At 39.5% G+C, this 23,952-nt stretch overlaps 1 protein-coding gene and 1 long non-coding RNA gene across 2 annotated transcripts in view; one reads left to right on the top strand and one right to left on the bottom strand.

Annotated features, from left to right (window-relative positions):
• The window catches only part of PIP4P2 (phosphatidylinositol-4,5-bisphosphate 4-phosphatase 2), a 56,827-nt gene extending 55,496 nt beyond the window's left edge, over positions 1 to 1,331 (bottom strand). The window contains exon 1 of the mRNA XM_044245338.1: positions 1,134 to 1,331. Coding sequence (XP_044101273.1) covers positions 1,134 to 1,239 — 106 coding nt within the window. The 5' untranslated portion in view covers positions 1,240 to 1,331. The remainder of the gene's footprint in view (positions 1 to 1,133) is intronic.
• Positions 1,008 to 7,110, top strand: LOC122904452. Its single transcript, XR_006384205.1, has 2 exons — positions 1,008 to 1,151; positions 6,939 to 7,110. It is a non-coding gene; the product is annotated as an uncharacterized LOC122904452 (long non-coding RNA).
• The last annotated feature ends 16,842 nt before the right edge of the window (positions 7,111 to 23,952 follow it).

Raw genomic sequence — 23,952 nt, 5'->3', positions numbered from 1 at the left:
ACTTAGAAAAAGTTGTGTTACAAGAAACACGATCTGCCTATATTTTCCAAAGCATTACCATTTGTCTCCTTGGGTTTTTAAACTCCTCTCATATTCAGCCAAAAAGAGAGAGAGATGCACTTAAGCTACATTTTCAAGTGCCATATTTGACCATTCTTCTCACAACTCTAAGTGGTTTTTTCAAGCCTTGCCTTCCCTTTTCTATAAATCCTGACTCCACCTTCTTTCTACTATAGAAGCCACTAAAAGGCTTAGAACAAAGATAAATCTTTGAATAGTTTGCTAACAACCCCCACCACACACACACACACACACACACACACACACACACACACTTCTTCAGATCCATGAGCTGTCAAATCTTTTTGGATTCCATCTTGAGAAGCGAAATAAATAGAAGTATTAACTTGGGTTACTTTTAGAAGTAAGTTCATTTCAGTCTCACCCAGGTATGCAGCAAAAATATTACATCTTCCTCTCTATGATTCTTCATTCCCCACGAAAGCTAACACATACTCCTAAGAAGGGGGAGTAATAAGGAAGGGCAGAAATTTCAGACATATTAGGTATATTGATTAATTCTATTCCTTTTGGTAAGACAATTCCCTGATTGAACAGAACATGGGGGGCGGGGGAGAGCGGATAGTAGGATATGCATATTTTTCAAGCTAAGCCCTTTCAAGGACAGATCCCAAGGTGAGCAGTACTCGGGGTTTCTCTGCCATCTGAAAGGATTTATGAATGATCGTGAAAGATCTGCACCTCCTCCAGTGGCACTTAGGGGCTGCTCTGAAACGGTAAAGCCCAGCCTGGGAAATTCATGTCACATCCTGTACCCCTGGGTAAGAAGTGGTGAAACACACATACAGACACACACCCCAGAGGGTGAGAAGGGGTGAAATACACACGCACACACTCAACGCTCACGCCCCACGCTCACACCCCACCCTACCCCACCAAAAGCCCTGCGGGGAAGCTCTCAGGCAAGCAGGCGCTGGCTCGGGAAGGCGCAGTCAGCATCCCTCTCTCCCAGCCCAAGTGAGAGAATCGCCTCCACCTCAGAGCTACAGCTCCCGGGTCTTTAGCATTCTAGGCTTTTCCTTACGAAGTAGAAAGGTCCATGCTGGCCTTACCTCTGGGGCTGCTTTCCTGTAAGTACGGCGGGGCCGTGGGGGTGACATTTCCCGAATGGGATGCTGACAGCAGAGGCGAGCGTTCGTCCACCCCATCAGCAGCCATGACTGCTGCGGCAGCTGCGGGGCCGGGGGGGAAGGCTGAGCCGGGGTTGCGGCTCCCGCGGAGGTGGTGGCTACTGCTGCTACCGCGGCTGCTGCTGCCGCTGCTGCCGCCTCCGGGAGGACCCGGGATGTGTCACAAGGCAGGAGGCTGGGGGAGGGGAGGGTGCGGGTTCGGGAGGCGGGGGAAGGGAAGCGCGCTAGGGAAGCCTGTCTGGGGGAGGGGAGGGGAGGAAGAAAGAAGGATCCCGGGAGAGGGGAGGAGGGGGGAAGGGGAAGGAGAAGGGAAGGAGGAGGAGCCGGGGAACACAGTAGGGCTGCCAGGGAAAGGCGGGGAAGGGAAGGTGCGGGGTGACCGAAAGGGGGGTTGGAGGAAGCGAGAGGTAGGGGGTTGCAACTCTCCCCTCTCTTTGTACTTTACGTTTCCTTAACTAACGAGGAAAAGGGGAAGAACCGTAAGGAGCAAACTGAAAGGGGGTAAGAGGAAAAGGCCTGTGACTTGATTACAGAAAAACTACAGCACACACAAATCTGAAGTTTAGCTCCTGGAGGGGGCAGGAGGAGGGATTCTGTGCTTGCCAACTTTGCAGCAATTATCCAAGAAAGCTTATTCCTAGGGTTATCAATTCCTTCTTGGGGGCTGCTTTTTTGGTTAGAAAATCACTTCTCCACATCTGTTGTCTGAGAGGAAATAAATTTCTGCAAGCGTAGTGCCATTCCTTGCTTGTCCTTGTTTTTAAATATGTGTTTGGCATTCTAGTAACAGTACCTTACCGAAACGATGCAGAGTTTGTTGGCTATTACAAGTTAAGTTGACAAAATACGTTGCCCTTTTAGTTTTGTTTTTGGACTATATTGTCCCTGATACCTTATACAAAAAGGAAGTTTATGAATGATGTAGGCCAATTTAAAAAATGTTTTGGGGTTGTTGGTTTTTTTTTGTTTTTTTGGTTTTTTTTTGAGCTAGTGTTTTAAAATAATCTTTCACGTGTAAAAGTGAGTAAAAAAACAAAAGAAAAGCTAGTCATAGTTATGAGCAAGCTTTCATGTTTACATTTTTCTTTTCTTATTTTGGTGGTTTGCTAAAATGGTTTAGAAATCAAAGTTTTGAATATGCCTGACAAAAATGCAATAGAAAAACAGGGAAGATCTCAAAAGATCATTTTTCTTCAATGATTCTTTGAGTCATTCAACAAACATGTATTATGTGCTTACTGGGTATACAAAGATGAATAAGTAGAGCAATGAATGGTCTTGATCCTCCCGATGTCTGTGTGGTAGCACAGTCAAAAGCAAACAAAAAATGAGGCTGGAATCCCCCCTTGTAGATTTCAAAGGGTATGAGGAAAGCTGACTTTAGACATTTGAAACTACTTCTCATATTACATTAAGAAGGGTCTTCGTTTTGCTCTCTGAAGACTCTTCAGAGAGTCTTTCTTCTCAATCTTTCTTCTCAATCTCTGAAGACTCTTTCTTCTCAAAAAAAAAAAAAAAATCCATTTGGCATCTGCTGGAAATCCTAAGGGAAAGTCAAAGAATAATGTTTTCTACTATGCAGCATCTCTTATGGGTCAGTAGTATCAAGACTGACCCATAAGGGTCCCCGGATGATGTCATCCAAGGGCATTTCTAAATCTCTAGGAACCTGAAAAGTGAGAGGTCAAGATGAGGCACCCCTCTGCAAAAAATGAACCGTTTACAAAATGAATAGCAGGTTTTTTGTTTTTGTTTTGTTTTTTTACAATTGTGGGCTGGAAGCTATTGAGTTAAAGAAACTTAAGAAGAATCCACAAAATTCTATGACTATGGTGTCCTGTCCTGTCACCTATCACACTATGGGAACAGTGTATTTACATTTCCATTATCCACCTACCCTTTATTCCCAACTGACTTTGTGAGTCAGAAACTGTAAATGACTCATTCATTATTGTGTCTCCCTTATCTAACAATGACTGGCTCATTAAGAAGTAGGGGATGCACATTTGCCAAAAAAATAAGCAAAGGAGTGTATGAGGAAATCCTACATAGAACCAAATTGTCTTACTAAAGCAAATTGTTACCAGGAAAAACATGGACCATTTCTTGATTTTTCGGTGAAGATGACAGTTTTGCCATCTAACCGGTGTTTTCATTATTCCATTATAATGCTGCAACTGGGGTTTCTTTACTGCCCAGGTATAAAGGATTTTTTTTTTTCTTTAGTTCTTTATATGGCTTCTCTGTCCATTTCAGAACTCATTAGAGGGCGACACGGCTCAAGGAAATCACTCACACTATGAAAGTTAGAGAGTATACTGAGATTAAATTTGCAGCAATGCAAAGTTTCATAAAAAGGAAAAACTTTTATTAGGTGAATATCACTTCATTCTAGTTTTACAATAATATAATAGTTCATGGTTACTCAAGAAACATTAAATACGGGCATTAAATAGGGGCGCCTGGGTGGCTCAGTGGGTTAAATCCTCTGCCTTCAGCTTAGGTCCTGGAAATCTCTTCTCAGCGGGGAGCCTGCTTCCCTTCCTCTCTCTCCGCCTGCCTCTCTGCCTACTCCTGATCTCTGTCTGTCAAATAAATAATAAAATCTTAAAAAAAAAAAAAAGAAAGAAACATTAAATAATACTCATCTCACTCCAAGGCATTTTATGATTATGAGATGTTTCCATCTCTACTCAGGGAATGAGGTAATGTGTCCTTTGGAATAATAGTACCGTATAAACAGATGATGTGTGGGCCAGTAAAACAGTATCTTACTACTTACTTCAGCTACTTAAGCTACAATTCCAGCTATCTACTACTGAGCTATACCACAATCCAGTGGCTTAAAACAACATGATTTATTATTTGTCACGATTCTATAGATTAGCTGTGTGGTTATTCTATTGGTCTTGCTGGACCTCTATTCAGGAAGCTTCATTTAGCTGGCAGATTGGCCAGGGGCTCTCTCAGCAGGAACAGCTTGGAAAGGAGAGGAGGGGAGGAAGGCAGGAGGGTTGTTCTGTCCCATCTCTGCATTTAGTCTTCCGATCCATACCACAGGCCCCGTAGTCTCAGAGCAGTATTTGAAGAGGGTGAGAGGGGGCTTGTGGAAGCTGTGGTACCTTTTCAGATCTAGGCTCCTGGTTTCAAGCAATGACACTTCTCCCATATTCTTCTATCTCCTTCAGCTTGCCTCCTGCTTCCCGCCCAAAGGGAGTTAGAGGCTCAGAGGCCTCTTTTCCTAGACAACTTCCATTGTGATAATCAATCACTATAAAGATTAAGCAACTTCCTCATTTCCACTTTTTTTTTCTCATTTCCACTTTATAAGCCATCTAATAACATCATGCCTCTGAGCTTCATCTCACTGTTGGATTTGAGGACTCCCAGTCATGAACTTTTTTTTTTTTTTTGAGATTTATTCATTTATTAGGGGCAGGGAGGGGGAGTGCAGAGGAAGAGGGAGTGAAATCCTCAAGCGGACTCCCTACTGAGTGCGGAGCCTGCCTGGGCTAGATCCCAGGACCCTGAGATCAAGACCTGAGCCTAAACCAAGAGTTGGGCATTTAACAGACTGAGCCACCCAGGCGCCCCATTCGTGAACTATTCTTTTGTGTACAATAAACTCTAACTAAATACTATTCTACTGATCTGGTTTTAATTTTTACTATCTCGGGATTTTGACAGAACTATAAAATAATACACTGATGTTGTTTAAGCTGCTGAGTTTGTTGTAATTTTTTATGGCAGCAATAGAAAAATGCCACCTCCCACCAAACAGCTAAAAGAAGCTAACTGTTACTTTCTGTATTCTACAAGGAAATGATGTTAGTGAGATCAACAAGTTCATTAAGTACCTTTACTACCTTCCAAGGTACCACAGGCAACAGTTAATCGGTCCGCCTCTGTCCTCTGGTCTCCAGCAGCAATTTCCTCCCTGCTTTCTTTCCTAGCTTGCACCAACAGTCTCCTCTCTGCCCTTTTCAGTATTCACCTGCTGCCTGGCCCTAAAGACTGCCATGTGCTTTGGATTTTGTTAGAACAATACTAATTTCTGTTACATTCATCTCTTGCTTTATACTTTACCAATTTGTCGGATTAGCCTATTATTTTGTACTTCTGGTCCCACTTTGTCTGGTTTATCTATTGCTTTGGAAGAATCATCATCCTAAAACTTAGGGATTAAAATAAAGATATTATTTTTCAGAAAGGTGCATTCAGCTGGTGGCTCAGCTGCGGACTGAGCTCAGCTGCGGACTGAGCTCAGCTGAGAAAGCTGGGTGCCTGAACCTCTCTCTCTCCAAACTCGCTTTCATCCGGGCTTCTTTCTTGTGTGGCAGTCTCAGAATAGCGTTTCCCAGAGGGCAAAGGCAGATGCTGCCAAAGCCTCCGGAGTCCCAAGTTCTGGAACAGGTACAAGGTTACTTCTATCACTTTCTATTGGTCAGAGCAAGTCATAAGGCCAGCCCACATTCAGGTGAGCAGAGAGGTAAATTGAGTCTCTTGATGGGAATTGTGGCGTATCAATACAGGGGGGCATAATGCAGGGAGGTGTCGTTATACAGTGACCTATCACAGCTAAAACAATATTTGATGTAAGAAAAGCACCGAGAAGGACAAAAGAGAGCTCTTCAAGAAACACCATGCTTTGGGGTAGAAGTTCAAATCGAAATTTTAAAGTCCCAAGAAGTGTATTTTATGAATATCTATGTGATGGAAAGTATGTTCATATTAAATATTTATCACAAGAGTTATAAGTGCTTTTCTCAGTGCATATCAGAATGCTTCCTCCACTCTGTCATCCTGATCTCTCAGTCTTTCTCCTCTGTACTGGGGTAATCCACTCTTGGAAATCAATTATATTTGAATATAATTCTATATAATTTGAATTCAGTACCTCTAAGTGGTGATCTTGGTTAAGTTAGCTTAACTTCTCTATACTTTGGAAATCCAGTACCTGCCATGGAGAGACCATTGTCAATGGCCAGGTAGTGTGTCCAATAGTTAGTGCCAAACAGCCCAAGGAACACTACAGTGGCTGCTTAAATCCCTCTAACTCCTCCCTGTGTCCACTCCCTGGAGAAGCTTGGAACTAAAAAAGGAAGGAAACACCTGAAGCCTAGAAGTAAACTACATTCTTTTCCCCAAGGTAGAAAAATGAGAATGAAGAGAAGTATATTCCCTCCCCATTTCAGGTCTTTTAAACCACAATGCTAGCAGATGACAGACAGAAGGAAATCTCTTATTTGGATATGAAATTAGAGTTATAGACTGAATGGACTTCTAATCACTGAAATTGACCAGGAAGTTATAGAATTTACCCCAGAGGTGAGAAGAAATCTGTTATAGGAGGCAAGGGAGAATTTAAAATGGCCGTGTTAGGAACAGCATTTGGAGGAAACTCTATTTCTTAATTTATACCTCATTGAGTTAAGTTTGTTTAATAAGTTGAATGGATGGATGGATGGATGGATGGATGGATAGATAAGGAAAAATACATGACTGTTGCTCCAAATTCAAGCTCTCCCTGACTAAAACATTTTGACTAAGAAATCCAAGTATCTGGTACTAAATGCTGTGACTACAAAGATGAGATAGGGCATTGAAGAGGTAATTAAGGTTAAATAAGGGCATAACAATGGGGCCCTAATCCAATAGGATTGATGACTGTATAAAAAGAGACCCCTGAGAACTTGTGCTCACTCACATATGCTTGCTCTCTCTCAGTCTCTGTCTTTCGATGAATCAGCACTAACGAGAGCCCAGCTGAGGATAGAGGAGGCAGCCATCTGCAAGCTGGAAAGAGAGTCCTCACCAGAAATTGAGCCCTGTTGGACCTTGATCTTGGTCTTCCATTTTTCAGAACTGTGAGAAAATAAAAGTCTGCTGTTTAAACCAAGCAGTCTGTGGCATTTTCTTTTTTTTTTTTTTTAAAGATTTTATTTATTTATTTGACAGAGAGAGATTACAAGTAGCCAGAGAGGCAGGCAGAGAGAGAGAGAGGAGGAAGCAGGCTCCCTGCAGAGCAGAGAGCCCGATGCGGGACTCGATCCCAGGATCCTGAGATCATGACCTGAGCCGAAGGCAGCGGCTTAACCCACTGAGCCACCCAGGCGCCCTGTGGCATTTTCTTATGGCCACTCCAACGGACCAAGATAATCTGCAAAGAATAAGATTGCTTTTTAAAAATCCTCTCGGCGGGGCACCTGGGTGGCTCAGTGGCTAAGTGTCTGCCTTCAGCTCAGGTCATGATCCCAGGGTCTGGGATCGAGCCCTGTGTCGAGCCCCACATCGGGAGATGTGGAGAGCTCAGTGGAGAGCCTGCTTCTCCCTCTGCCTGCTGCTCTGCCTACCTGTGTTCTATCTCTCTGTCAAGTAAATAAATTTTTTAAAAAATCTTTAAAAATCCTCTCAGCCCTCAGAGACACCCATGTTCACAGAAAAACCCATTTGAGACCAGAGAAGCAGTTGACAAATGTTAAAATACATTTTATGATGAGAAACTTCCCATTCATATGGTTTCAGAAACCAGTTGGGTAAGAAAAATAACCGTTACCTCTTTAGAAATTGGTATTCCCAGAGTTTCCTCCTATGAAATACAAAACCACATTTTTAGTTTTATTTTCTGCACATCTAGGGTTTTGATTCTGTCTTCTCTGACTGTCTGACTCTTCACAGCATCATCCCAGTTTACGTAACCAGTCCTATATATTTTTTTTGATGTTTCAGAATTTTTGCCGCATTTTATTCAGTCATTCAGCAAATATCTGTTGAATGTCTACCATGTGCCAGGCACTGTTCTAGGGGTTACAAAACCCCTTACCTCATTACAGCAGAAGACAGTAACACTCAGTTGAATGAGGATATATAATGCATTAGATGGTGATAAAACGTTATGGGGGGAAATCAAGCAGCGGGAAGGAGGAGAGAGATGGAGAGGGCGCATTGCTTTTTTGCACAGAGGAATTACGTAGGCTTCACTGTATCTGAGCAGAGATGTGGACAGTGAATAGCAAGTTCCTGAGGAGGGATCACACTTGGCATATGTGAGAACAGCAAGGAAGCCTTTGCAGCCTGAACAAAGTGAGCAGGGGAGTGGCAGTGGGGTGGGGGAACAAAAGATGAGATCAGAGAAGTTTGACGTTGGCCCAGGTGGGACAGATCATAAGCAACCAGTTTGGTTCTGGAGCTCTTGGAGGCCTAGAGTAGAGGAAGGACTTGATATGGCATAGGTTTTAAAAGGATCACAATTAAAATAAAATAAAATAAAAGGATCACAATGGCTACTTGTGTTAAAATTAGACTATAGGCAAGAAAGGAGTAAAGGTAGAAAGAAGGTGTCAGATTCTAGGTATATGTGAAGGTCAACCTTACAGGATTTCCTGATGGATTTCATGCAGTGTATGAAAGACAGATGTTGGGGATAACTTCAATTAATCTTTGAACACTTTTCTGATAATTTATTCCAGATAAATTTTTTGAATGGGAAGTCTAGATCAGAGACTATGCACATGAAAAAATCTCAGGGTGTGTATTGTCAGTTGCCCTCTAGGAGTTGAAAACATTTTTTAACTCCACTTGTGGTGACTGAGACTATTTCTCGGCAGTTTAGAAAAATAACATGGTCTATTATTTTTAATATTGATAGTTTAATATGAGAAGTAGGTTTTTTAACTTATTTAACTTTATCCTTAATGATTATTGAATATTGAATATTGGTATTGGCCATTTTTCCACTGGGGAGTTCATCTTTTCTATTACCACTTAAAAATTTCATTTATGAGGTTATTGATCAAACCCATTCCCTTTTCTTCCTAAAAACTGAGCTAAATTATATTTCCCGGACATCTTTTTACTTAACGATAGTTGTATGTCCAAATTCTGGCAATGGGATGTTTGTAGAAATGATACAGACTACTTTTAGCCTGGCTTATAAAAACCTCCCTCTCAGATCCTCAAAAGCTCTTTTCCTTTCTAAGAGAGATTGCAGGAAATGACCCCAAGGAAACCGTGGGATCACATGTTGAAAATGGGACAAGAAGGAAGGATCTTGAGACACTAAATCACTTCCTTACAGGAGAGTTGCCCACCAAGAACAATGATTTTTGAAGCATTTTGTGAGAAAGAAATGTGCTTTATTGTGTTAAAAGCCACTGAAATTTCAGAGTTTATTTATTATGGTAGGAGGTGTTTTCCCTTACAAAGAAAAACATAGAAAGAGTTATAAAGAATGTCTTTATCTTTATATAGCAAATATACTTATTTTTTTCCTGTGTGGAAAAATGTAAAATTTTCTTCTTTGAGTGTACACTGACCCTGGTGCTCCTGGTACTAAGAGAGTAATCCATTCCACTCAATTCCTTCCTTGAGTTATAATTCTAAAAAAAGACGTAATGGACTAAAAACAGGTCAAATCTCTCCCTCTCTCGCCCTCCTCGTTCTCTCTCTCTCTCCCCCTGTCTCTCTCTCTCCACACTCCCCTCCCCCACCACTCCTCCCAATCTCTCACTTTCTCCAACACCCACTGCCGCACTCATCCCTACCATTTTGGAAAGAAGGGGTCAGATTCTGGATATATTGTGAAGATCAATCTAACAGGATTTTATTCTTTCTTTTAATTATTTATTTTTTAATTAACGTATATTATTTGCCCCGGGGGTTACACATTTCACAACACTCACCATAGCACATACCCTCCCCAAAGTCCATAACCCAGCCACCTTATCCTTACCCCACCATCCCCCAGCAACCCTCAGTTTGTTTCCTGAGATTAAGAGTCTCTAATGGTTTGTATCCCTCCTGATCCCCTCTTGTTTCATTTTTTTCCCTTTCCACCCCCAACCACCTCCTGCCCTGCCTCTCAAATTCCTCATATCAGAGAGCTCATATGAAAATTGTCTTTCTCTGATTGACTTATTTTGCTTAGCATAATGCCCTCTAGTTCCATCCATGTCATTGCAAATGGCAAGGGTTTCTTTCTCTTGATGGCTGCATAGTATTCCATTGTATATGTATACCACATCTTCTTTATCCATTCATCTGTTGATGGACATCTAGGTTCTTTCCATAGTTTGGCTATTGTGGACATTGCTGCTATAAACATTTGGAGGCATGTGCCCCTTTGGATCACTACATTTGTATCTTCAGAGTAAATACCCAGTAGTGCCATTGCTGGCTTATAGGGTAGCTCTATTTTCAACTTTTTGAGGAACCTCCATGCTATTTTCCAGAGTGGCTGCACCAGTTTGCATTCCCACCAACAGTGTAGGAGGCTTCCCCTTTCTCTTCATCCTCACCAGCATGTGTCCTTTCCTGACTTAATTTTAGCCATTCTGACTGGTGTGAGGTGATATCTCATTGTGGTTTTGATTTCTATTTCCCTGATGCCAAGTGATGTGGAGCACTTTTTCATGTGTCTGTTGGCCATCTGGATGTCTTCTTTGCAGACATGTCTGTTCATGTCTTCTGCTCATTTCTTGATTGGATTATTTGTTCTTTGGGTGTTGAGTTTGCTAAGTTCTTTATAAATTTTGGACACTAGCCCTTTATCTGATATATCGTTTGCAAATATCTTCTCCCATTCTGTCAGTTGTCTTTTGGTTTGGTTAACTGTTTCCTTTGCTGTGCAAAAGCTTTTGATCCTGATAAAATCCCAATAGTTCATTTTTGCCCTTGCTTCCCTTGCCTTTGGCAATGTTCCTAGGAAGATGTTGCTGTAGCTGAGGTCCAAGAGGTTGCTGCCTGTGTTCTCCTCAAGGATTTTGATGGATTCCTTTCTCACATTGAGGTCCTTCACCCATTTTGAGTCTATTTTCAGGTATGGTGTAAGGAAATGGTCCAATTTCATTTTTCTGCATGCAGTTGTCCAATTTTCCCAACACCATTTGTTGAAGAGGCTGTCTTTTTTCCATTGGACATTCCTTCCTGCTTTGTCAAAGATTAGTTGACCATAGAGTTGAGGGTCCATTTCTGGGCTCTCTATTCTGTTCCATTGATCTGCGTGTCTGTTTTCTTTCTTTTTTTTTTTTTTAAGATTTTTTAATTTATTCGACAGACGGAGATCACAAGTAGGCAGAGAAACAGGCAGAGAGAGAGAGGAGGAAGCAGGCTCCCAGCTGAGCAGAGAGCCCGATGAGGGCCTCGGTCCCAGGACCCTGGTATCATGACCTGAGCCGAAGGCAGAAGCTTTAACCCACTGAGCCACCCAGGCACCCTGCATATCTGTTTTCTAAAAGGATTTTCTGATGGATTTCAAGTAGTATATGAAAGACAGATGTCGAGGATGACTTCAGTCAATCTTTGAACACTTTTCCGATATTTATTCCTGATAAATTTTTTGAATGGAAAGTCTAGATCCAAGACTATGCACCTGTAAAAATCTTGGGGTGTGTATTGTCAGTTACCCTCTAGGACTTGAGAGCCATTTTTTTTTAACCCCACTTGTGGTGACTGGGACTCTCCTTTTCTCAGCAGTTTAGGATTATAGGACCTGCCTGATTAGTCACCAGACTTTTAATTGGCACGTTGCCACTTTTGTTTCTTTGCTATATACAATTCCTCAATTCCCATTTTCCAGGAATCACTCCCTTTGGATATTCTTTCTGTTGCAACAGCTTGAATGAAGTACCTATCCCCTTGATACTCAGTCAGCTTTTGAAAGTTCAACACTTATAATAAATAAGGCAAATGGTTTCTTAATTTATTGTCTTTTGATTTTTGTCTGTGTTGAAAAAAATTTTTTAAAGATTTTATTCACTTATTTGACAGAAAGAGCACCAGCAGCAGAGTGACAGGCAGAGGGAGAGGGAGAAACAGGCTCGCCACTGAGCAGAGCACCCAGCATGGGGCCCAATCCCAGGGTCCCGGAATTATGACCTGAGCATGGGCAGATGCCCAACCAACTGAGCCACCCAGGTGCCCTGTGTTGAAAATATTTTTAATGACTGCTTTATTTTTCAATATATGTTGTGTCTGTGTATGATCTTCCTTTATATGCTCTGAAATTTATAGCCCATGAAATATCAAACTGTATTCTTTTGCTGATAGAATCCCATCCTCATCCTTTCTCATTTCGTGTTAAATCATGTATCTCATACATGATACATGAGTTAGCAGAGTACCATTTCTTGCCTTGTCCTTCTCATGTGTTACTGGGCCTTTACTTTCAAAGCTACTCTTTGGGTCATCTGATTCTTAAGGTTATGCCTCAGGTCATTCAGTCTTTCCAAGGCATCCTGTTCTGTCTGCCTGAGTTATTTTGTCACTGACCTTTCATGTCACATATTCTTGCTGATCCCCAATCACCCTCACCACACTAATGAACACTAACTGGTCCCATGCAGCTGTCTCTGGCCTGCATGACAGGAGGAACTTTTTATTTACCAGTAATATCACATTTGTAGAATAACGTAAGGGAAGTGTATCAGTTTGCTTTGCTGCTGTAACAAATTACTGACAATTTAGTGGCTTAAAATGGTGCAAATAGGATAGTATAGCTTTTTGTTCACTAGTTGTGAGTGTGTACACTCTGTTTTTATAGATAGCACACAGTACATTCTTTTCAAATTAAAAAAAAATCAAAACTATTATTATCTTACAGTTCTGGAGGTCAGAAGTCCAAAATGGTTCTTACTAGGCTAAAACTGAGCTGCCAGCAATGCTTGGTTCCTTCATGGAGGCTTCAGGGGAGAATCTATTTTCTCACCTTTTCTAGGAGAGAGCACCTAGAAAACACCCATATGCCTTCACTCTTCACTCGTGTTCTTTTCCTCCAGCTGCAAAACCAGCATGTTCAAATCTGACTCTGCCTCTCCTGCTTTTATCCACATATAAGGACTCTTGTGATTATATACATGGAAATTCTTTCCATCTCAATATTCTTAACTTAATCACATTTGCAAAGTCCCATTTGTCATGTAAGGTAACATAAACCCAGGGATTTAGGATATCGTGTGCCCCTATTCTACCTTCCTCAGAAGGACTTCTCCACACCATAACACAAAGGCGAATCCTGTTGTGGTTCCTTAGCTGAATCTTAAACTGAATCTACTAATGCAGACAAAAATCACAATTCTTTTTTTTTTTTAATTTTTTTTAATTTTTTTTAAAGATTTTATTTATTTATCAGAGAGAGAGAGAGGGAGAGAGCAAGCACAGGCAGACAGAATGGCAGGCAGAGGCAGAGGGAGAAGCAGGCTCCCTGCTGAGCAAGGAGCCAGATGTGGGACTCGATCCCAGGATGCTGGGACCATGACCCGAGCCGAAGGCAGCTGCTTAACCAACTGAGCCACCCAATTCTTAACTAAATTCCTGACTACTTTGTATTAGCAACGCCAAACAAACAAAAACTAAAAGAAAGTAAAATACATGAAAACAAAAGTAGTACTCTTTATTGCATATAAAATACATAATCCCTTATAGAAATACCATTAACCTCAACTCAGAGTAACAATGAGAGATAAATAGGTAACCTTTAGTTGGGCTGATACAAGAAAGACCAGCGTTTTTATGTGACTTACTCTTTGTTTCTAAAAGCAGAAAATATCTCTTAAAGATATTGATATGTATTCCCATTTAGGAAAAATTGATAAAAATAGAACATAAAAGCTCTAAACAGTCTACCTTTAAGTTTTCTCCTATTTCTAATGAGCCAGAGGATTAGAACATAAATCTATACAAAATGCTTCCCAGGATTAGTAAAATAACATAAAAGTTTTAAATATTTGAAATTCTTTCATTACAATAATATTAGAGAGAGTTTCAGATTCAACCACTGCTTGATTTGTTTTCTCTGAATGGCTATTCTTATCATCTGCCCTTTACTTCAATCATAAAAATCACTCATTGACTGATTATTTTGTACCAAGCACCATCCTATGTGTGGGGACATAAAAATGTCCCTGGGGGGCCCTGGATAAGCTCAGTTGGTTAAGCATCCAAATCTTGATTTCGGCTCAGGTCATGATCTCAGGGCTGTGAGATGGAGCCCCTGTTGGGCCACAAGCTCAGCAGGGAGTCTGCTTGAGGATTCTCTCTCTCCCTTTCTCTCTGTCCCTCCTCACACCGATTTTCTCTCAAATAAATAAATTAAATAATAAATGAATAAAGCATGACTTCTAATTTTGAGGGGTTTACAATTGAGTGTAACATACCCTTAGAAAATTAAACCACTTCTGCACTAATGGATATATGAAGAAAACACCATGAAAACACAGTTAAGGGATGCTCTAATTCTTTTTTTTTTTAATCTATTTATTTATTTGAGAGAGAGAGAGCATGTGAGTGAGGGGAGAGGCAGAGGGAGAGAAAGAGGGAGAGAAGCAGACTCCTCACTGAGACAGAGCCCAACAAGGCTCCATCTCACCACCCAGGATCATGATCTGAGCTGAAATCAAGAGTCAGTTGCTGACTTTTGAGCCAGCCAGTTGCCCCAGGGAACATCTAATTCTTAAGCAGTCACACCTTAGAAAATAATGTACTTAGTCTCAGCTAAAAATGCTATTACTAATAAGGCAAAAGAACAGTGAATAGAATGGCATCTAGATGTTTTAGCAAGTAATGGAATAAAGGAATATTGAGGACTGGAAAATGATATGAGCCACAGATTGCACTAAAATCATTGTTATTGATACCAATATTTTGATTACTAATCTTATCTCTCTGGAGAAAATAAAATTGCTTCTTGGAGCAACAGATTGCTTTTCCAAATGGTTTTTACTAATACCAATCTGGACAAGTGAAAGAATTTATCTTCCAGGACTGAATTTAACTTCCATGTTTAATTTGAACAAATATGAACTACTTATTAGGAAATGAATTTCTTGGTGTAGGTAGTTGCATGGTTGTCTTTTACAAATTTGCTGTGGAAATTCTAAGCTAAATGTGCTTTAAAATGCACCATTACTCAAAAGCCTATAAGAGTGCTCCTACATTTAAACAAAATACAGCATGAAGAAGTTTACACTTGAAGAGGTAAAGAATTATAGTAATGTTACTCTTACTATTGGAAAATTCTCTGTGCCTTCTCTAAAAAGAACACACCAAGTTTACTAAACAAGACTGGCAGCAATCATTTATAACCGTAAGAACTATTAACTAAATGAGAGAAAACACAAAACACAGAACAAATTTGTTTAAAAAGCAGAGCTGAGGAAAGTAAATACAGATGACGGATGGATAGGCAGGCAGATGTAGATGATAGATATGCAGATGACAGGTAGGTAGGCAAGTGGAGAGGTAGGTAGACAAGTTATGTAAATGTAGAAACCAGCCATGAAGTTTAAAAAAAAAAACAAAAAGGTAAAATTTCCTGTTCTAAAAATCCAACCTCAATTGAGCCTACTAATTTTTCAAAAACTTAATTATTTTATTGTATTATTTTAATAACACTTTCTACTTTTTCTATTATTATAGAAGAATTTTAATATTTGGAAAATGGAGAGAGGACAGACTATAGAAACCCCCTTAATCTTGGGGCACCTGGGTGCCTCAGTTAAGCTCTGCCTTTGGCTCAGGTCATGATTTCAGGGTCCTGGGATGGAACCCAGCATTGAGCTCCCTATTTGGCAGGGAGCCTGCTTCTCCTGCTCCCTCTGCTGCTCCTCCTGGTTGTGTTCTCTCACTCTGTCAAATAAATAGACAAAAATCTTAACAACAACAACAACAACAAAACACAAAAAAAGAAAACTCTCTTAACTCATTACCCAGTTATGTCCACTCAGAATATTTATCTGTATATTCTTCATTATTTGTCTATGCAAACATAAATTATACATAGGCAAAATTAAAGTCCTTCTGTAAACTTTGTTTTGTAAATTTTTGTTTTTAAAAATGCTATATTTCTCACGTCTTTAAGTAGATTTCAAAAATATAACTTTAATAACTGTACTTTATATCTTTTTTAAAAATTTTATTTATTTATTTGACACACAGAGAGAGAAATCACAGGTAGGCAGAGAGACAGGCAGAGAGAGAGGAGGAAGCAGGCTCCCCACTGAGCAGAGAGCCGATGCAGGACTCGATCCCAGAACCCTGGGATCATGACCTGAGCCAAAGGCAGAGGCTTTAACCCACTGAGCCACCCAGGCGCCCTGTGCTTTCTATCTTTTTGTGGATATTCCATGATTTATTTACCTAATTTCTTAGTATTAGACAATAGTATTATTTCCATTTTTTGCTATTAAAAATGTTGTAATAAATAAATTGCAATAATTATATAAAATTTAGTTCTTCACTATAAAATGTCTATTAGTAAAAGTGGAATTGCTGGGTGCCTGGGTGGCTCAGTGGATTAAGCCTCTGCCTTCAGCTCAGGTCATGATCTCAGGGTCTTGGGATCGAGTCCCGCATCGGGGTCTCTGCTTGGTGGGGAGCCTGCTTCCTCCTCTCTCTTTTTGCCTGCCTCTCTGCTTACTTGTGATCCCTCTCTGTCAAATAAATAAAATCTTTAAAAAAAAAAAAGGGCTCTAAAAAGGTGTCAATTTGTTTATTCTAGTCTCCCTCACAACAAATGTAATACATAAGAACTTGTGTACCTTTTTTATTTACATAACTTGAATAATTCTATATGCATTTTTCTATATCTTGTTTTTACCTAATCATTTTTTTGGAAGATCTTTCCATATCAACATATAAAGATCAGTTTCACTCTTTTTATTTTCTATTTTTTTTTTAAAGATTTTATTTATTCATTTGACAGACAGGGTTCACAAGTAGGCAGAAAGAGAGAGAGGAGGAAGCAGGCTCCCCGTTAAGCAGAGAGCCCGACGTGGGACTCGATCCCAGGACCCTGGGATCATGTCCTGAGCCGAAGGCAGAGGCTTTAACCCACTGAGCTACCCAGGCTCCTCTGTTTCACACTTTTTAGATTAGCATTCATTTTCAGTACATGAATTTCCAAACCTTGATTTATCCCATGCCATCATGAACAAGTACTTTTGGGAGGGCACAGAAATTAATCATCAGGCAGAAGATGGGAACTAGGGTGAAAACCAGTATCAGAGAGGCACTGACCTCCCAGAGAGAAATAGGAGTCTATTGGATGAAAAAATAAAAGTATAAGGGAAATGGTGGTAGGGTGGGGGGCATGTGTGGAGAAGATAAGTAAGAATAAGGAAAGGGGAAAAAAAAAAAGTGAGAGAGAAGACATACAATGAGGTAGCCATGTCAAGGCAGCAAAGACAGGACCAGAAAGGAAAAGGAAGGGAAAGCTGGCAACAAAAGAGGAATGTCTGTCTATTATCATTATAATTTTACAATTTATAGTTTAAAATATGCTGTGCATACAGACTCTCATTTCACAGTAAATCTGTGCAACAAATAAGTAGGACAATTTCTTATGAAATATCTGTATCCTTCCTTTTTTAAAAATTTATCTGTAGTAACCTCTACACCCATTGTGGGGTTCAAACTCATGACTCCAAGGTCAAGAGCTGCATGCACTTCCAACTGAGACAGGCTGGTGCCCCATCCATGCTTTCTAAACCACAACTCAGACTTGCTTGGCTTTGAGGCATCCTAGGAAATAGCAATTAGTTGGAAAAGGAAAAGTGAGATGTCAGAAGCAAGAATAAAGAATTGATAGGAGCATAGGGCACGCTGTAGGAGCAGGTCAGCACCATCCAAGTGGTCCGGGAAAACTGAAGCGTGTTCCAGATCAAATCAGTACTCAAGGACTTCTGATCTAGCTGTTGAAGCACAACAGCAAGGGAAGCTAGAAGGAACTGAAAACCAACATCAGGAGAGCAGTGATCCAGCTGATGAAGAGTTAGGAGGCACAGGTCTAACCTCTGTGGATAAAGGGCTAGGCTAGCATCGGCTCAACAGGTTGATGGGTGTCAATGAAATAGGTTTATGTTGAAAGAGAGGCTGCCAGGTCACCGCAGAAATCAGAAGCTAGGGGCAAGCGGGGCCATCACCCACTCATGGGAATGGACAAATATAGGGAAAGGCTCCACCTTTGAGGACATAGATTTATAAGCGCGGAGTCCAGAAGCAGACACCAGATGGTATCTTTTTTTTTTTTTTAAGATTTTATTTTTAAGAAATCTCTACACCCAATGTGGGGCTCAAACTTACAACTCTGAGATCAAGAGTCGTATGCTCCACTGACTAAACCAGTCAGGTGCCCCCAGATGATATTTTTATCATGCTCTGTGGATAATAGGGATTTTGATCTATTTCCTGTTCAGATCAGGAATAGCAAGATACAAAACTGAGCCAACTGGGGAAGCCAGGGGAGGGCATACTTTATTTCTACCTTGAGTGACATTTCTTAACAGTAAGGTGTATTATCTCTGATTATGATTATAGCTAATATTGTTTAATGAGAGCTTACTGCTTTATGTGAATTGTCCCAGTGTATCCTCAAAGCCACCCTTGAAGGGTGTACTACCATTACATACATTTTACCAAGGCAGACGGTGGAGGTCTAAGAGATCATGTTGCTCACTCATCCTATTTATTACTAGCCTTAGGCATTAGAATTGGGATCTCAACCCAAGTCATCTAATCCCAAACCCTTTGATTTTAAACATAACTGCTTCCCTTATAGAGAGATTGCACATATTGAGAAATATGGAGCCATATCCAGATGCAAGTATCTATTACAATCCTTTAACCTGGTTATTTTCAGCCACAGTCTGCCAAAGTCCACCTTTTTAAATTCTATGAGATTAATCTGCTCTTGAATCTGAAAATTCAACCATCTACCTCGATTTTACATTCCCACTCTGTCTTCATTCACCCTAAGATGAGGTGCATGTGGTCACACATCTTAGCTGCTTTCCTTTTCTTTGTCTTCTTCTCCCAAATGTTTTAACCTATTATTTGATCCATTTATTTCAATCTCTCCTTATGGAGCATTAACATAATAAAGATGCTTGTCATCACTAAACACAACTTTTGAAAATAGCTCTTAGAATTAAATTGGATTATGTTTAATACAATTACCTTCTTTTTCCCCTCTAGGGTTAATTACAGATTTTTTTTTTATATTTTAGAAGTATACATTGCAATCTCTTTATTGTTTTTAAGCAATGCAGAATTTCACTGCTGAATTTCAAGTTTTAAAAGTAAGATGATCCCTCAGTTCTAAGAACTTCAGGAACTACCAAAATAGTTCTCTTTCAACCACCGCAAACTTCCAGGAGCTTTTATGTAGTATTAATTATATTCTACGTTGTTTCTTTAAAATTAAAGTCTCTGTTATAATAACTGTAAATTTTGGGGGGGAGTTTTTTAGGCAAAACTATTTTATTAAACATTTTTTTGAAATAAGGAGAGAATTTCTGTCAGGCAAAAAATCAGTCTAGAAGTTTACTTTGATGACCTTACTAATGGTAGGTGAGGGTTTACAGGAATACTGTTTAGATGGAAAGCATCAGAAGAAATCAGGAAGCTGCTCTTCATGAATAAAAGCAAAGACATGTTCTTCCCTCTGACCCAGAGATGGGAAGAGTTAAAAAAAAAAAAAAATTGAAGAGATAAAAGCCAAAAAGAGAGAATGGAGCTAGAAAGACCAGTGATTTTGCATGAACTAGCAGTAACAAGATAGGAAACAACTTAAAAAAAAAAAAAAAAAAAAGCTTTTACAATATCAACAGAGCAAAAAGTATACAAAAATTAATCTCACAAAGCAGTACCTAAGAGCCTAAGATCCTTAGTAACAAAATATTAAAACTGTATTAAAGAGGGGTGCCTGGCTGGCTCAGTTGGTCCAGCGTGCAACTCTTGATCTTGGGGTTGTAGGTTCAAGCCCCACACTGGGTATAGAGATTAGTTAAAAATAAAATCTTTAGGGGCACCTGGGTAGCTCAGATGGTAAAGCATCTGCGTCTTGATTTTGGCTCAGGTCATGATCCCAGGGTTGTGAGATAAAACCCCCAGTAAGGCTCCATACCCTTGAAAGCTGTTTAAGATTCTCTCTCCCTCTGCCCCTCCCCTACTCTAAAAGAGAAAAAATAAAATCTTCAAAAAAAATCTTTGGGGCGCCTGAGTGGCTCAGTGTGTTAAAGCCTCTGCCTTCGGCTCAGATCATGATCTCAGGGTCCTGGGATCAAGCCCCACATCAGGCTCTCTGCTCAGCAGGGAGCCTGCTTCCTCCTCTCTCTGCCTACTTGTGATCTCTGTCTGTCAAATAAATAAGCAAAATCTTTTAAAAAAATCTTCAAGAAAATAAAATGAAGAGCATTTTTTTTATCATAGTGATTTTGCATTTAATTTTTTTATTATGTTCGGTTAGCCACTCTATGGTACATAATTAGTCCTTGATACAGTGTTCAGTGATTCATTTAAAAGGGCCAAAACAACTGTGTAGAAAAAGAAATGCCACGGTGAGAAGCTTTATAGGAGTTAGGGTAACAGTGAGTGTGTGACTAGAAAGGGGCAGTACAAGGAATTTTCTGAGGTGATGGAACAGTTCTGTGTTGATTGTGGTGGTGGTCACATGACTCTATACATGTAGCAAATTTCATAGATTTCTACCACAAACACACAGAGTGCTCATAGGACTAGTGAAACCCAAATAAGATCTATGGTTAATGGTATATGATCAATGGCACTTTCCTGCTTTTGATAAAATACAAAAAGCTGGCTAAAAGGTACATAAGAATTCTGTTATTTCTGCCACTTCTGGGTCTAAAATTAAATCAAAATATAAAGTTTTTTAAAAGTCACATTCTAAGACTCATGAGTCAAAGAGCTCAAAGGAGAAACTAGAAAGTAGTTGGAATTAAAAAAAAAAAAGGTAAGATACACAGTATGGTAACTATAGTTAGTAGTACTGTGTTGTAGGATTTGAAATTTGCTGAGTTCATTTTAAGCAGTCTCAATACACACACACACTCACACATACACACACACAAAATTTAAGTCTGTGAGGTGATGGATGTGTTAATTAACCTGATTGTGGTAATCATTTCACAATGTATGCACATATCAAATCATTATGCCGTGCGCTTTAAATACGTACAATTTAGGGGCTCCTGGGTGGTTTAGTTGGTTGAACATCCACCTCTTGATTTCTGCTCAGGTCATGATCTCAGGGTTATGAGATGGAGCCCTGTGTCCGGCTCCCTGCTCAGCAGGGAGTCTGCTTGAACTTCTCTCTCCCTCAGCCCCTACCCTCCTGCATAGGCATGTGAATGCTCTCTCTCTAAAATAAGTAAATCATAAACAAAATAAGTATGTACAATTTTGTCTGTCAATTATACCTCAATAAATCTTATAAAAATCCTAACTTTTTTAAAAAAGAAAAATAAATAAATATTAAAAATAAATACTATAAATACTACAAGGTAAAATACTTTAATGTAATATTTTAAGGACAACTTAAATGTTGAAAAATTAGGGGGCCTGGGTGGCTCAGTGGGTTAAGCATAAGCCTTCAGCTTGGGTCATGATCTCAGGGTCCTGGTATTGAGCCCTGCATAGGGCTCTCTGCTCAGCAGGGAGCCTGCTTCCCCCTCTCTCTCTCTGCCTGCTTGTGATCTCTGTCAAATAAATAAATAAATAGAAATCTTTTAAATGTTGAAAAATTACAGTAACCACTATGAAGGATTAAAAAGTGGAATTGGGGACGCCTGGGTGGCTCAGTTGGTTAAGCAGCTGCCTTCGGTTCAGGTCATGATCCCAGCGTCCTGGGATCGAGTCCCACATCGGGCTCCTTGCTCGGCAGGGAGCCTGCTTCTCCCTCTGCCTCTGCCTGCCTCTCTTTCTGCCTGTGCTCGCTCTCTCTCCCTCTCTTTCTGACAAATAAATAAATAAAATCTTTAAAAAAAAAAAAAGTGGAATTGTCTGAGGAAATATGTAAATAGTAACCTGTACTAACCAGACAAATAGTTATAGCTGATACTTTAATATGGTTAAAAAAGAATATAATTTTTTATTTGTTCTACCTGATAATTTATAGTTTTTGTTAAAGTGGTAAATTATTGTAATTTGTAGCTGTTTACAAAATAAATTTAAATTTTCTTTGAAATCTAAGAGAGTAAAGTGTTGGAAATTTTTGATGTGTTTTGTTTTTCCTTTCATAGAGCTTTTCATTTTTATTTTTAAATTTTTTTTTAGAGTTTATTTTATTTTATTTTATTTATTTATTTGACAGAGATCACAAGTAGGCAGAGAGGCAGGCAGAGAGAGAGAGGAGGAAGCAGGCTCCCTGCTAAGCAGAGAGCCCGATGTGGGGCTTGATCCCAGGACCCTGGGATCATGACCTGAGCTGAAGGCAGAGGCTTTAATCCACTGAGCCACCCAGGTGCTCCTTTTTTAGAGTTTTTCATGCTTAATTCTACTTGCCATGCTTCTCAGAACAGACACCACTGATTACCTAATTTGAATATAATCAAAATGCTAGGAAGAAAGTACTTAATGACATGTCTTAAGCCTTCCTTGATATAAACATCACAATGACAAAATCTAATCTTTTCCCCATCATGATAAATAAAGCTGATTTAAGTTAAAATCTAATTTTTTTTAAACAAAATTAAGGGCATTACATGAATTCCTACATAGACAATAATAGTCCTGCCAAGAAAATTACATTACCCAGTGTGCTACCCTAACCATTGGAATTGTTTCTGGGGAGTGGATAATTACCACAACAAACAATGGAGTTGATTTTCAACAGTAATCCCCTGTCTGTTTCATATTTGAACTCTGGCTACTTCTTGTGCTGAAAATTTTGTTTTATCTTCTGATGCATTCTGCCTCATTACTTAGATTCCCAAACTCTCATGTTCCTCTAGAATCTAGCTTCCTTTTCACCTTTTATTCCATGTCTATTCTCTGTTAACATACTAAGTGCTTTGACAAGAACAACCAGTCAAGTGTCTCTGATCACAATTCCTGGAATACTGGTGGGAAACATTTTAAAAATTGGAAGAGACTTTAGGAGAAAACCCCACATTTAGAAAGAAGAAGTCAAATTTATTTTCTAAAGGAGTTAAGCAAAGAAGCAAATCTTGAGATCCAGCAAATAACATTTTTGATGGGCCCAAATACACTTAACCCAGAACAGGTTAAGTGTGTTCTCTCTCTCTCATAAATAAATCTTTTAAAAAAATGTTTGAGGGCCAATTAAAAGAAATATGTGGCAACACTGGGAAGGTCAAACAAATATGATATTAGACGAGATTCAGCCCTCTTGATGTCTGTTTCCTTCATCATAATGAATATTTCTCATTTTAAATTGATAGAATCTTTGTCCATTAACACTTGGGATATTTAAAGGCAGATGGCCATCTATTTGGTTCCTTTCACAGTACATAACAGGTACTTAAAAAATATTAATTGAGCAGATTGACTAAATGAAATCATTCACACTTTAAACTAAGTTATTTAGTTTCTGTGTAGAGACAAAAATTAAAAAATGAAGCTTTATTTATGTATTGGTAACCATAAAAGTGAGCAATTTTGAGCACTTTCTATGTAGTAGACACTTTGTAAGTATCACCCTACCAAATCATTATGACGATTCTATGTAGTAAGACTATCATTGTCCCCTAACTCATTCAAACAGTTAGTAAGCTACAAAGTAATAAAGGGAAGAGATATAAAATAACCTAATTCTGACTCCGGAACTATAAATCTCAATCTTCTATTTCACTGTAACACCTTCCCATCAAACACAGATATCCCTTAAGCTTTAATCTCCTTTCCAGGGTGATTCCTCATGGCCTCAAATACTGTCTTCAAATCAGAAAACTAAAATCTAAATTTCCAATCTTGTTATCTCTTCTGGCTC

Source organism: Neovison vison, chromosome 4 (genome assembly GCF_020171115.1).
Source record: "Neovison vison isolate M4711 chromosome 4, ASM_NN_V1, whole genome shotgun sequence".
Lineage (NCBI taxonomy): Eukaryota > Metazoa > Chordata > Mammalia > Carnivora > Mustelidae > Neogale > Neogale vison.
Note: the sequence above shows the minus strand (reverse complement) of the source record. Positions and strands in the feature narration are given on the sequence as shown.